We start from the raw sequence: 12,080 nt of genomic DNA, 5'->3' as shown, positions 1-12,080 counted from the left end.
CCTAAATTATATAGTTCAACAATATGTTCCTTTACTAATGGGTATTCGTGGAAATTATTAAAGAGTAGCATTATTTACATGCCTAATTGAAAACAGGTTTTGCATTGTTTTTTTATATTTTGAAATTGATTCAACAAGTAACTCTCATAAGCATTTTAAAACAATTTACGATACAGACATTTGAGAATAGTACTGCTCACATCAGATTCTGAATGGCAATAATTTTAAAATATCAAATATAGTTCTTACTAGAATTATATATTTTTCAGAAGTGAAAAAATACACATCCTCTGGCTAGGTTTTTAAAGAAATAATCTTTTATGATTAAATCATCAAAGCAACATCCAGCAATCATCCTTCATGAGTTTTTATTCAACTTCAGCTTTTATAATGACTTCAGCTAACAAAGGGGGAATTTTAACATATTTATTCTTTAGCTTTAGATTTTCAAATTTAAACAGAAGCATGACTTGTTTAGAATTTCCAACAAAATTTTGTAAATTTAGTATTTACTAAATTTACAGCCACAATATCAACTTATTGCTGTTGTTTATTCACAACTGCTTTCCATCTAGAGCATGGGTGTCAAACTCCATTTCATTGAGGGCCACATCAGCATTGTGTTGGGCTTGGCCAGAGGGCCACATCAGGTTGTGTTTGATCTCAGGGGCTGGGGTGGGCTTGGCCAGCTCACTCATATCGAGTGCACCTGTGGTGGCCCAAGCGCTCTGCCAGTGAAAACAGAATGCACCGCTTCCGAGCTCAGGGCTAGGACAGCCTTGTGGGCCAGATCTAAGCACCCTGCAGACCGGATTTGGCCCGTGGGCCTTGAGTTTGACACCCCTAATCTAGAGTATATGATTAATCAGCCTTGTCAACATATGGCATGTTATCATGTCATTTGGGTCAAAAAGTCAAGGATCATGCTTATTCAGAGATGGGCTTATCTCAAGTATATAGGGCATTGAATGTGACCAATATACCATGATAGATATTGGCAAAGCTTTCATCTCCAAACTCTGATCTATTTTTAATTGTTGAATTTAAAAGACTGCCTTTTAGTCTGAATTCACACAAAAAACCCCACGAATGTTATTTCTGAAATGAAACTTTAATATATGCTGAAATCTAAAATTCAAAAATGAAAAGGAAGGAATGTTTAGCATTTCCAGAAAACACAAATAAAAATTAAAAGAATAAATATTTACAGCATACCATTACGCCAGTGAAAGCAATGTTTAACTGTTTTACTGGGCTTTGATTCCTCCTGGATTCAAAGTCTTTTAAGCAGCAGTTTAGCGGAAAGCTCCAACAATTAACAGTGATTCGAAGAATCATTACTGTCTGGAAGTATTTTTGTACAAAGGGTTTCTCTTTAAAAAATGTGTAGCAAGTTGTAAAAAGACAGTTCAAATGGCAAGGCGGTATTGAAAACTCTTCTTGATTCATTTGTGCCTGGATGGGGAAGCATTTCTGTGCCTTCTCCTGCTTTCGTCTTTCCTTATCTCTTTAAACTGGTTTGAATATTGGCTGTTTTCCTCAAACTCTCTGGGGCTGGGATAATGGTGAGGCCTCTCTCTGGACTTAGATCTGTCCTTCTTCTCTCTGTGGAGTTTGCTGTCCCTCTTATGGTACCTGTCCCTCTCTTCATCCCTCTCTTCATCCCTCTCTTCATCAGAAAAAGAAGGTCTTCCTTCTTTTCTTTTTTTAGAATGGCTGGTTTTACTGTCTAGAGGGACATGTTTTTCTCGGTCCCTCTCCTTTCCACTCCGGGATTTATTTCTATCACTGGAATAATCTCTCTCATAAAATGCTTCGTCTTTTCTACTGGAGCTTTTGTCAGCACTCCTCTCTGAGTTTCTTGCAGCACCATTTTCCCTCTCGGGCCACCTCCATTCCTTTTCCTTTTCAAGTTTCTTCTTCTTATTCCCTTGTTTTCTTTGGGTACCTTTATCCGCATTTTTCTTCTTTTGAGACTTTTTCTTATCTGAAAGAAAAAAAAACACAAAGGCTTTTACTCTAAGATTAAAATTTTAATTTGTCAAACCACATTGCTTGTATTCAAAACTCCCAAGATGGGATATGTAAGAAATGCCTGATTAATTACTCTAAAGAAATGGAGAATAATACTGGAGAGAGATATATGATATCTCACTGACATAACCTGAAATGTTTCTGCTCACCTTGGGAGGCCATATGAGCCATTTCATGGCATGAATTATTATCAGAAGATTTCCTATTTACTTCCCAGGAAATGCACACCATCTGCATTTCTCTCAGAAATGCCAACTTTCATTTCATTATTATTGATTTTGAAATTTGACATTTGTGTGTGTAAAATTCAGATTAGGAAATATGACCAATGGACCCCAACACCTATAACACCATTCAATTCAATTAAAATCTTGCCATTTTAGTACCTTCCGTGTTTTCATTTTCTGCCAAGACGCAGGTATGCAAAAACAACAACAACAACAACGTATTTAACATGAACAACAAATAATCCTGTCATACCTTCCAAATTTTGTTGTCTCCTGTCTCCGGCCCAACTACATGGCTTCACATCCAGAGCTTAAGACAACTATTTAATCCAAGTGGCCTTTTACCCAGGAAAATTTACATATAAAACATATATATGCTGCAGGGTGCTGTAAATCTATTTTTTTTTCTGCAAAAGATTAACACTGTTACACTATAAACAATGTTTTATATGAAAGCTAGAAAGCCTACCAGGCAATTTGACATTCCCATTCAGTGAGAAAAGCATGCTTGTATATTAAAGGAATAGTGAATGCATGGAGCTCTTTTTTAATACTAACTAGCTGATAATCCAGTGTTGCCCAGGTATTTATTTATAAGGGGGGGGGGGCGTGGAATGTCCGGACCAAACTTAATTTCTAATGTTGGATTTCCCTCCTTACCAGAGGAAGCTCCCTTGTGGAGTACTGTGAAGCAGTTACCATGGCAATTCCATTGTGCTGCACAGTAGAAGCCATTTTACGGCAGTCCGATAGAAGCCATTTTAAGGCATTGGAGAGGTTCTGGGAGGCCTGGTGCAGGTCATGTTAGAATGGAGGCTGGGAGAAAGAGGGTGCTGGGCAACTGAGACCAGAGAAGCATGGGACCGCACAAGTAAAGGACAGGTGGAGGAAGCATGGGGGGTTAAGGGAAGCAGGCAATGGTGCTGCCAGAGTGTAGAGAAGTAGGGAGCAACTTGGGCAAACAAAGAAGGCCAGGTGAATTAAAAGATCGGTCATCCTTGACCCATTATTCATTCAGTGACTGTTCAAAGTTAAAGCAGCATTCAATGAATGGTGGTTATGAACAATCCTCGGAGGTTCAGACACCCCAGAATTTCCTCAGTCATGTGATCGTGATCTGGGTACTTGGCAACCTTCACTTGCCAGGGAAGGCTGCAAGTTGCAGGGCTAAGTCTCCCACACTTGTACACCTTCATCAAGCAGTCATGCTGTGCCAGCCATTTACTCTCCCTCATGCACCCTCCCTGAACCCTTGCCTCAACTCCCACGTGCACCCCCTTGCACCCTTTCCCTTGTGCACCCTTCCAGACCTGCGCACCTGCTTATGCCATCCTCCCTGATGTATGCTTCTTACACTACCACCACCCATACACCCTGTCCAACCTGCACTGTGCCCTCCCTTACACCCACACACACTCTCCCTGACCTGGGCTGCTTGTGCAAGCCTTGTATCCTCATGTACACTCCCTGACCCATGCTATGTCTCATGCACTTTCTCCATGACCTGCGCCATTCCCTCACATACATCTTCACTGTCCCTGACCCATATCATGCCTCTTGCATAGTTCTTCACACCCCGCTCCCTTTATAACCCATGCCCTTTTGCATACTCCCTCATAGCCTCCCTGACCTGCACTGCATCTCTTGTGCATCTTCCATATCTTCCCATGTCCAGTGCCATGCCTCTCCCCACAGAATTTGTTCATGGGAAACTAGCAGGAAGTTACCTAGTTTTTACAACTAGGTATTTGGTTAACAGCGGGAACAGGATTGCCATTGTAAATTGAGGACTATCTGTATTTTTGTCCTTAACCTCATCCATATAGCTAATTTGCTTGAAAGGCTCTTTCAGTGCAGAAACTCATGCTGGGCTATCAGCTGCTCCCACAATTAACTGCAGATATGCTCCATGTAATTGAATGTGACAAAGATCTTGGGAGATGAAGCAAAGAAATGCTGCCTAGGGAATGATCAGATAAGAGACAGCCTAGCCTGCAGTTGCATAGTGGGCAAGACAACAGACTCAGAAGAGACCCTTCCTAGTTTCTCGGGTCATAAAGATGGGGGGGGGGAATAGTATTTTCAAATTTGCAAGTGTCTATCAATGTAGCTTTACAATAAAATAAAACTAGTTCATCTAGTTATGATTCTATCTGGTTTACTAGGCAAGCTCAACACTCTGAAATGGTTTACCAGCAAAGTAATAAATTCATTATATATCCAGGTTGTTACAACACAAAAGAACAATAGGCACAAAGCCAGTACCTCAGCCACACAGGATGTTACGAAACAGCTGACTAATCTGCAAACATCAACTCCATCAACTAATCAAGATGTTACAACACAGCCAACCAATCCGCTTACAGCAACAAGGCCAGCACTCCGCACACACACACACCAATACTTATAGAGGGACAGCAGCTTTGATTGCGCTTTGCTCGCACAGGCACGAGGCCGAAGGTACCAGCCTGAAGGTGACGAGTGGGACCTCGTCAAAACGTCACCAAGATACTCTCAATCTTACATGGGAAAAGGTCCGAATACACACACGCACACACACACACATTTTCGTAGATTTTCACGGGTATAGGTATGCAGGTCTTGACATATTTGGGTCTTTTCCTGTGTAAGATTGACAGTATCTTGGCAACGTTTCGATGAGGTCACACTCATCATCTTCAGGCTGGTGCCTTTGGCTTCGTGCTTGTGCAAGCAAAGCGTGATCGGAGCGGCCGTTTTTCTACAAATATAGGTGGGTGGGTGTGGAATGTTGGCTTTGTTGCTTTAAATGGATTGGTTCGCTGTGTTGCCACATCTTGATTGGTTGATGGAATTGATATTTGGTGAGGGTGAAACCCAATGGCTCCCTAGGACATACCTTCTACCAGAAAAAAACATGCACCAACCGCTACTTAAACGCACAATCCCATCGCCACCCTGCACAGATCAACTGCATAGCCGATCCTCATCTCCAGAACCAAATGCCTAGCTGACAAAAGCCACCTGAAAACTGAATTACACAGACTCACAAAAATATTAATTTCCAACGGATTCCAAAAAAACACAATTACCAACCTAATCCAAAGGGAGACATCCCCCAAGAACTGAGAAATTGAACAGGACAATGGCATCGCCCTCCTCCCTTACATCAAAGGCACCACAGATAAAATTAGCAAAATTCTCCACAAACACAATATCAAGACAGCCTTCAGCACTGACCGAAAAATAGCCAACATCTTAAGAAACCCCAAAGACAAGATCCAGCTAGAAATTGATTTTGAAGGAACCAAATTATTCTCCAAAACTGAACACTTCAACAAGAGAATAATTATGGAAGCTATCGAAATAAACACCCTCACAACATGAATAAACGTGATGATACCTCCCGCCTACCAGACATCTGGAAATCAGCCCTAATCAATAAATGAGTCCCAGCCACAAAAACCAATAGAGGACCCAGAACAACACAGGACACCATCACCAATCACCTTTACCAAACATCAATTTCATCAACCAATCAAGATGTTACAACACAGCCAACCAATCCGTTTAAAGCAACAAAGCCAACATCCCACACACACACCTGATCATGCTTTGCTCGCACAAGCATGAAGCCAAAGGCACCAGCATGAAGATGACAAGTGTGACCTCGTCAAAATGTCGCCAAGATACTGTAAATCTTACACGAGAAAAGACCCAAATACAACAAGACCAGCATACCTACACCCGTGAAAATCTACAAACACACACACACACACACACACACACACACAAAACTTGAAAAAAAGTAAATATAAATTGGAAATGTTCAACTACCATGCTGTCGGGTAATAAATCTTAGCAAAGCAGGATAATATGTAATAAAATGTAAAATAGGCTGCATTGCACTGGGTTTCATTACATTAATCTAAGAATAACTATTAATATTTTTTACACAGCCTCAAATGCACGGCAAAAACAACTGCATAGCGTATATTTAATTAATAAAAAAGGCAAATAAATAAAGCTTTTCTATTTTAGCAATGCCTGAGGGGCTTCACCATGGTGTTTTCATCGTGCATACTTTAGCAGATTTATATCTCAGCACAAAACAGCTTAAAATGTTGAATGTATTTGTTTTGACTAATACCCAAGTAGGTTATTACTTTTGTGTCTGTGAGAGTGTGTTTTTAAAAATGATGAAAAAGAAGTGAATTTCAGAATACAATACATCTGCAATTGTGGGAACAAAATCAAGAGAATGGATCATATCAGAATTTTCTCTCCAGCTATTTAAAAAAATATATAGTAAGGTTGTAATTCCAAAAATACTTACAAAAGCCCTCAGGTTACAATGGGAATCAGAATTGCCTCCCTAAGCAAAGTGGTCGTGTCACATGACCTCACTGCTTAGTAATGGCAGTCCCAGTTATTGTCACTAACAGGGGACTTCAAAGGTTGTTAGGCACGGATCTTATGTATTGCAACTTCCAATTGGCTTCCCCATTGACTCTGTTTGTGGGAAGCCAATAGGAATATTGGAAAATGTGATCATTGGAAGATACTAAAATGGCTGGAAGTCAGAGAACCAGTCCTAAGTACCACTTGTTTAGCACCATAGTTTCGACAGTCGTTGAAAAAGTGGTTCTTACTCAAGGACCACTTGTATTTTGGGTAGGGGATAAACTTGAATTGACTCAAAGACCTACTGTAAATATGTGTGGATTCTACTACATGGGCAAATTAGCTACTTCATATTGTCACTGTCACATCAGTTTTCACTTTCCCCTCCCTGCCTTTGTGATTGTTTTTTTTTTAAAGAAAAAGAATGTTTTTCCAAGACATTTTGCTTCCACATGCATTTCATACTTTAAAATTAAAAACCTGACATGTGAAAACTCATAATCCTTTAACCGATGTGAGGGTGATAGAACAGGCTTCAAAGAGGTAATCCGGCTAATCTCATTCCATAGTTCCAGAATATTAAACCATTTTATAGCATAACATTTCTACCTAAACCCGTCTTGATGTTTCTTAAAAGATTTATATGCACCATCCATTACATTTTAGTCAGGCAATTTATTATTCTGCAATGTTTGCAGATTTTAGACATCTAAAATTACCTCCAAGCCAAAAAAAAAAGGCAGTCTACATGAACAAATGGCCCAATGCTAAAAGAAAGTGATGGATTGAAGACAGAGCTTTACCTGAGTCACTGCTGTCCGAACTGCCGGAAGTGGATTCACTCCCACTAGAGGATACTGAGGTCTCACTGCTGCTGGAATCATCCTCCGAATCAGATGTCCCCGATTCTGAAGATGAATCAGATGACTCCACATCTTGCTTTTGCGTCATTATTATTTTGGGTGCATTTTTCAGGTGTTCCCGTAGTTCGTCGCTATTTTTAAAAAATGAACAAAATAGGAGATATATAAAAATAACTTAGTGTTTGTTGAGTTGTACTCTGTCTTGTATTTCTGAATGTAGCCTTATTTAAAAAAAATCTCGCTGAATTGATAAGGAATTACTTTACTAATCACTGGCAACCGAATTCCATCCAGAATTAAATTTCTTTTTGAGATGGTGGAGTCAATGCCAACATGATATCTTCTCCTTAGGCTCATGTCTGGTGAGAATGCATCTCTACCTAATGCTGGTAACAAAGAATTAGCAGTGTGGTTCTTCCCCCCCTCCCCTGCCCCCCCCCCCCCCCCCCCGGTATTTTAGTCTTTGAGGACTTTAACACTTTGTCTTTACATTTTAGAGCCACATTAGTACCGGCTCAGAATAAAACCTGCAGAAAATTGCAATTTCTCCCTGCTCCTAGTATGATATTGAGCGCTGAAAAAAACGCAAGATAAACATAAGCAGCCTTCAATGATTAAAAGTTGCCTGCATTAGTAAGAGTGTTTAAGCAGAACCAACACATGAAGACCAACATAAAATGTTGAATTGTCAGATTTCTCGCAATATTGATCTCAGAGTTGTGCACAGATGGGTTTCAAATTATAGGCCTTGCTTGTGTATTTGTCTCCCATGGATAGCCTGGAGACATCAGAGGCAAAATTTGAATATATTTTCACTCCCTAACATGCAGTACATATGATCAGATCCAAAATCTATCTATATATCATCTGATCCTATTACAGAGCCGAGGTGGTGCAGTGGTTAGGGTGCAGTACTGCAGCTCACTTCAGCTGACTGCTATTTGCAGTTCAGCGGTTCAAATCTCACCGGCTCAAGGTTGACTCAGCCTTCCATCCTTCCGAGGTGGGTAAAATGAGGACCCAGACTGTGGGGGCGATATGCTGACTCTGTAAACCGCTTAGAGAGGGCTGAAAGCCCTATGAAGCGGTATATAATTCTAACTGTTGTTGCTATTGCTATTGCTATGTGACAGATTCACAGAGGCTATTTAAATATGCATGTACATATATAAATTAAAATGTTTTTTTTTCCTTACGTCAGTCCTCCAAGGCCAATTGAAGTGAAGAAATTGATTGCAAATCTAGTATTTCTTGGATTATCTCGTGGTAATAATCCTTCAAAGAACGGTAGCAGGGTTCTGTTAAAAACCAAACATAGCAATCATTCCTAAGACCGAGAATTTCAAATGCTGCACACAAAGTATTTTGATCCCAGTTTAGAAATATTTAAAACAATCAGGTTAATTTGCACATATTTGCAACTACAGAAATCTGTATCTTACTAAATTCAAAATCCTATTGAAAAAGTCATCTTTTCCCATAAATATACAGTCTACTGGAAGCATACAGGGTGGCACAGTGGTTAGAGTGCTGCTTCTGATCACCGTCTGCCAATAGTTTGGCAGATTGAATCTCACCAGGCTCAAGGTTGACTCAGCCTTCCATCCTTCTGAGGTGGGTAAAATGAGGACCAAGACAGTTTGGGACCATATGCTGACTCTGTAAACCGCTTAGAGGGGGCACTGTTAAGCGGTATATAAGTCTAAGTGCTATTGCCATTGCTATACATTCCGAAGGAATACAATTTTTTTAAAAAATTCATTACGTAGAGATCTAAGGCAACTAGTGACAGAAAGAATGGCCCTAGGAAGCAGAGGTGCCACATGCCCCTATGTGGTGCCACGCAAGAATTGCAACTGCCATTCAATAAGGAAACAAAAGGATTAATGATGATGAATGGAGATAGCAGATGTGGCCTGAAACAGAATATGAGAGTTGAAGGGAAAAGTAGGGACCCCTCTTCTCCGTACAATATATAAATGGGGGAAGAGTCAGGAGAGAAGCAAAAGTCACTTTTTTTTTTACTGGAATCTATATTACACAGATTGAGTTACACTTACTACCAAAATATTACATCACAGCAGGTGACATCATTTACTTTTATTGTAGCTCGATGCTTCTCAACTTCAGAAACGTTAGGATGTGTGGACTTCAACTCCCCCAAATTCTTGGGAATTGAAGTCCATATATCTCAAAGCTGATAAAGTTTGGAAGCAGTGCCTTTGCTGGTCTCAATACAGATAAGCAGGCTTAATATTTGGATGGGAGAACATGAGAAATTTCAAAAGGTGTTATACACAAACTGAGAGTTGAAAACAAAATCCCACAAGAAGGCAATGTCAAACTCTTTCCATTTTGTAATCAAAGAAACAACATGGACATACCCATGTAAGATATTGAGACTTAGAGAGATTTTACCTTTTATTAAAATATATTAACTCCCTCTGAAAGCTATGTGCTACTTATCAGCTTCAATCTTTACAAATCTGACAAAAATATAAACAGTCATAAACAAGGTATTAGAAAAATAATGTATAATATAATTTGTTACTTACTCATCTTTCAACCTTGCATTAAGATTAGGAAGTCCCATATATTCACTAAGCTCCTGGAAGAATATTTTAACAAAAATCCTACTGGATGATGTTGTTGTTTCTTCACTTAGAGAAATGCATTCAAGGACCTACAAATAGAAGGGATAACTAAATGCCAAATATTATTTTCCTCTTTAAAATAAACTAATTTTCCTTTGTTCCCCAAGGCATTTTGATATCCTTGAATGGTAGCATATTCCTCGCGATAAATATTTGCTAATGGAATGGCCATCTTACAAAAACACATTCACGTTATCATTTAAGCCAAGTCTAGATTCCGAGCAAACTATCTCAATTTTTCCTAAATTCAAGAAATCCTCTCTTTCTAAAGCACTCACATCCCTTGCCAGACTGAAAGTCAGTGTGATTCTTCACTCTCAACATGTGTTTGAATTAATTCCATTTACATCTGTAGGTTCAAATAAATTAAAAAAAAAACCATTATCAAAAACCCAATGCATAGTGCAAGGCTACAAATGTTGGCTACATACACTCCATGGAAGTGAATCTGTGTATAAAAGATGAGCAAACATCTTGGCAACGTTCCTCAACTTGTTTGTTTCCAACCGATGTATGGTATCATACTGCTCTTTGAAAATTGCTTCAAATGACTCCATGTATTCTTTTTTCAACATACAGAAGCGCTAAGTATAAAATAAAAACACAGTGAAGAAAATCAAATGAGGAAAAAAACCCTGATTTCAGCAGGGTGCTAGGACTAAACAGACAAAGAAAATTAAAAAGGAAAACCAAAGATAGACCTCGACTTATGATCATAATGGAGCCTGCCCATTGTTGTCCTAAGTCATGCCAGTCGGAAAGCAGGTTACCCATAGGATTGATCCAATTTTATGACATTTTTTTGCTGCAGTCATTAAGCGAATCACTGCAGTTAAGTAAGTCTGTGGTCTTAACAAACATCACAATCATTAAGCAAACTCATTGTTTGCAAGGGGTCTTTTTGCCCAAAACTGAAATAAAATGCTGGTTTTCGAGGAAAATAGCAACGGCAATTAGACTTATATACCGATCCACACTGCTTTACAGCACTCTTTGAGCAGTTTGCAGAGTCAGCATATGACCCCCAACAATCTGGGTCCTCATTTTACCAGTCTTGAAAGGATGGAAGGCTGAGTCAACCTTGAGCTGATCAGGATCGAACTTCTGGCTATGGGCAGAGTGTGCATGCAATACTGTAATCTAACCACTGCGCCACCAGGACTAGGTTATAAATTGCTGTAATGTAACCATGGGACGATGCCAATAATTGTGGGCACCCCAAAAGCGGTCATATGACCGTGTGGAGGATGGGAGGGCTTGCCATCAGAACATTAGAACAGAGTCATTATGTATTTTGGGGGCAGGTCCCTTGTAACTTTGAATAGTCATTAAGGGACCAGTCATAAGTGGAGGACTACCATACCAGTTTCTTTTCTAATACTAGTTTGTTTCTAAAGACAACCAAACATAAAAAGAAGACAATTTAAATAATAGTTAGCTGGAGAATTTTGGGGAGCCGAGTGGATATTCCACTTACCTTTTTCCATCCACCCATTTTTCCCATTGCCTTCCCTTTCTACTTCCTCCAACATTGCCAGGCAAAGGAATATTTCTAGGCCATCATCTCCGCACATCCCCACATACCTCAGTTTTGGCTTGCTGACTGTTACCCCAAGGAAACAATCAGTATTTGGTTTTGGACTGAAGTTTCTCCCCTCTCTCTTCAAATAGACAATTAGATGATGTCTATGTTCTTTCCCTCACTTTACCTCAGTGTTCAGCTTTCACAGTTATATAGGTAGTCCTCAGCTTACGACCCCAATTGAACACAAAATGTACATTGTTGAGTGAAAAATTTGTCCCACTTTTTTTTTTACTTTTCTTGCCACATTTGTTAAATGAAACATTGCAGTTGTTAACTTGATAACATGGTGATGAAGGGAATCTGGGTCAGAAGGTCCTGTACCCTGCAACCGTCA

At 39.6% G+C, this 12,080-nt stretch overlaps 1 protein-coding gene across 3 annotated transcripts in view; it reads right to left on the bottom strand.

Moving 5' to 3' along the window:
- Window positions 1-351: 351 nt before the first annotated feature.
- CWC22 (CWC22 spliceosome associated protein homolog) overlaps window positions 352-12,080 on the bottom strand; it is a 48,611-nt gene continuing 36,882 nt past the window's right edge. The window contains exons 16-20 of one of the 3 annotated variants that reach the window (XM_032220906.1): window positions 10,593-10,745; window positions 10,063-10,190; window positions 8,704-8,805; window positions 7,448-7,638; window positions 352-1,987 (exon numbers count right to left, since the gene is read on the bottom strand). In XM_032220906.1, coding sequence (XP_032076797.1) covers window positions 1,446-1,987; window positions 7,448-7,638; window positions 8,704-8,805; window positions 10,063-10,190; window positions 10,593-10,745 — 1,116 coding nt within the window. In that variant the 3' untranslated portion in view covers window positions 352-1,445. Of the gene's footprint in view, window positions 1,988-7,447; window positions 7,639-8,703; window positions 8,806-10,058; window positions 10,191-10,592; window positions 10,746-12,080 lie in introns of those variants that run through there. The other 2 variants (XM_032220914.1, XM_032220924.1) reach the window with 2 other exon arrangements.

The sequence above is a fragment of the Thamnophis elegans genome, chromosome 1 (genome assembly GCF_009769535.1).
Source record: "Thamnophis elegans isolate rThaEle1 chromosome 1, rThaEle1.pri, whole genome shotgun sequence".
NCBI classification, from domain to species: Eukaryota; Metazoa; Chordata; class Lepidosauria; order Squamata; family Colubridae; genus Thamnophis; species Thamnophis elegans.
The sequence above is the reverse complement of the archived record's forward strand: the minus strand, read 5'-3'. Positions and strand labels throughout refer to the sequence as shown.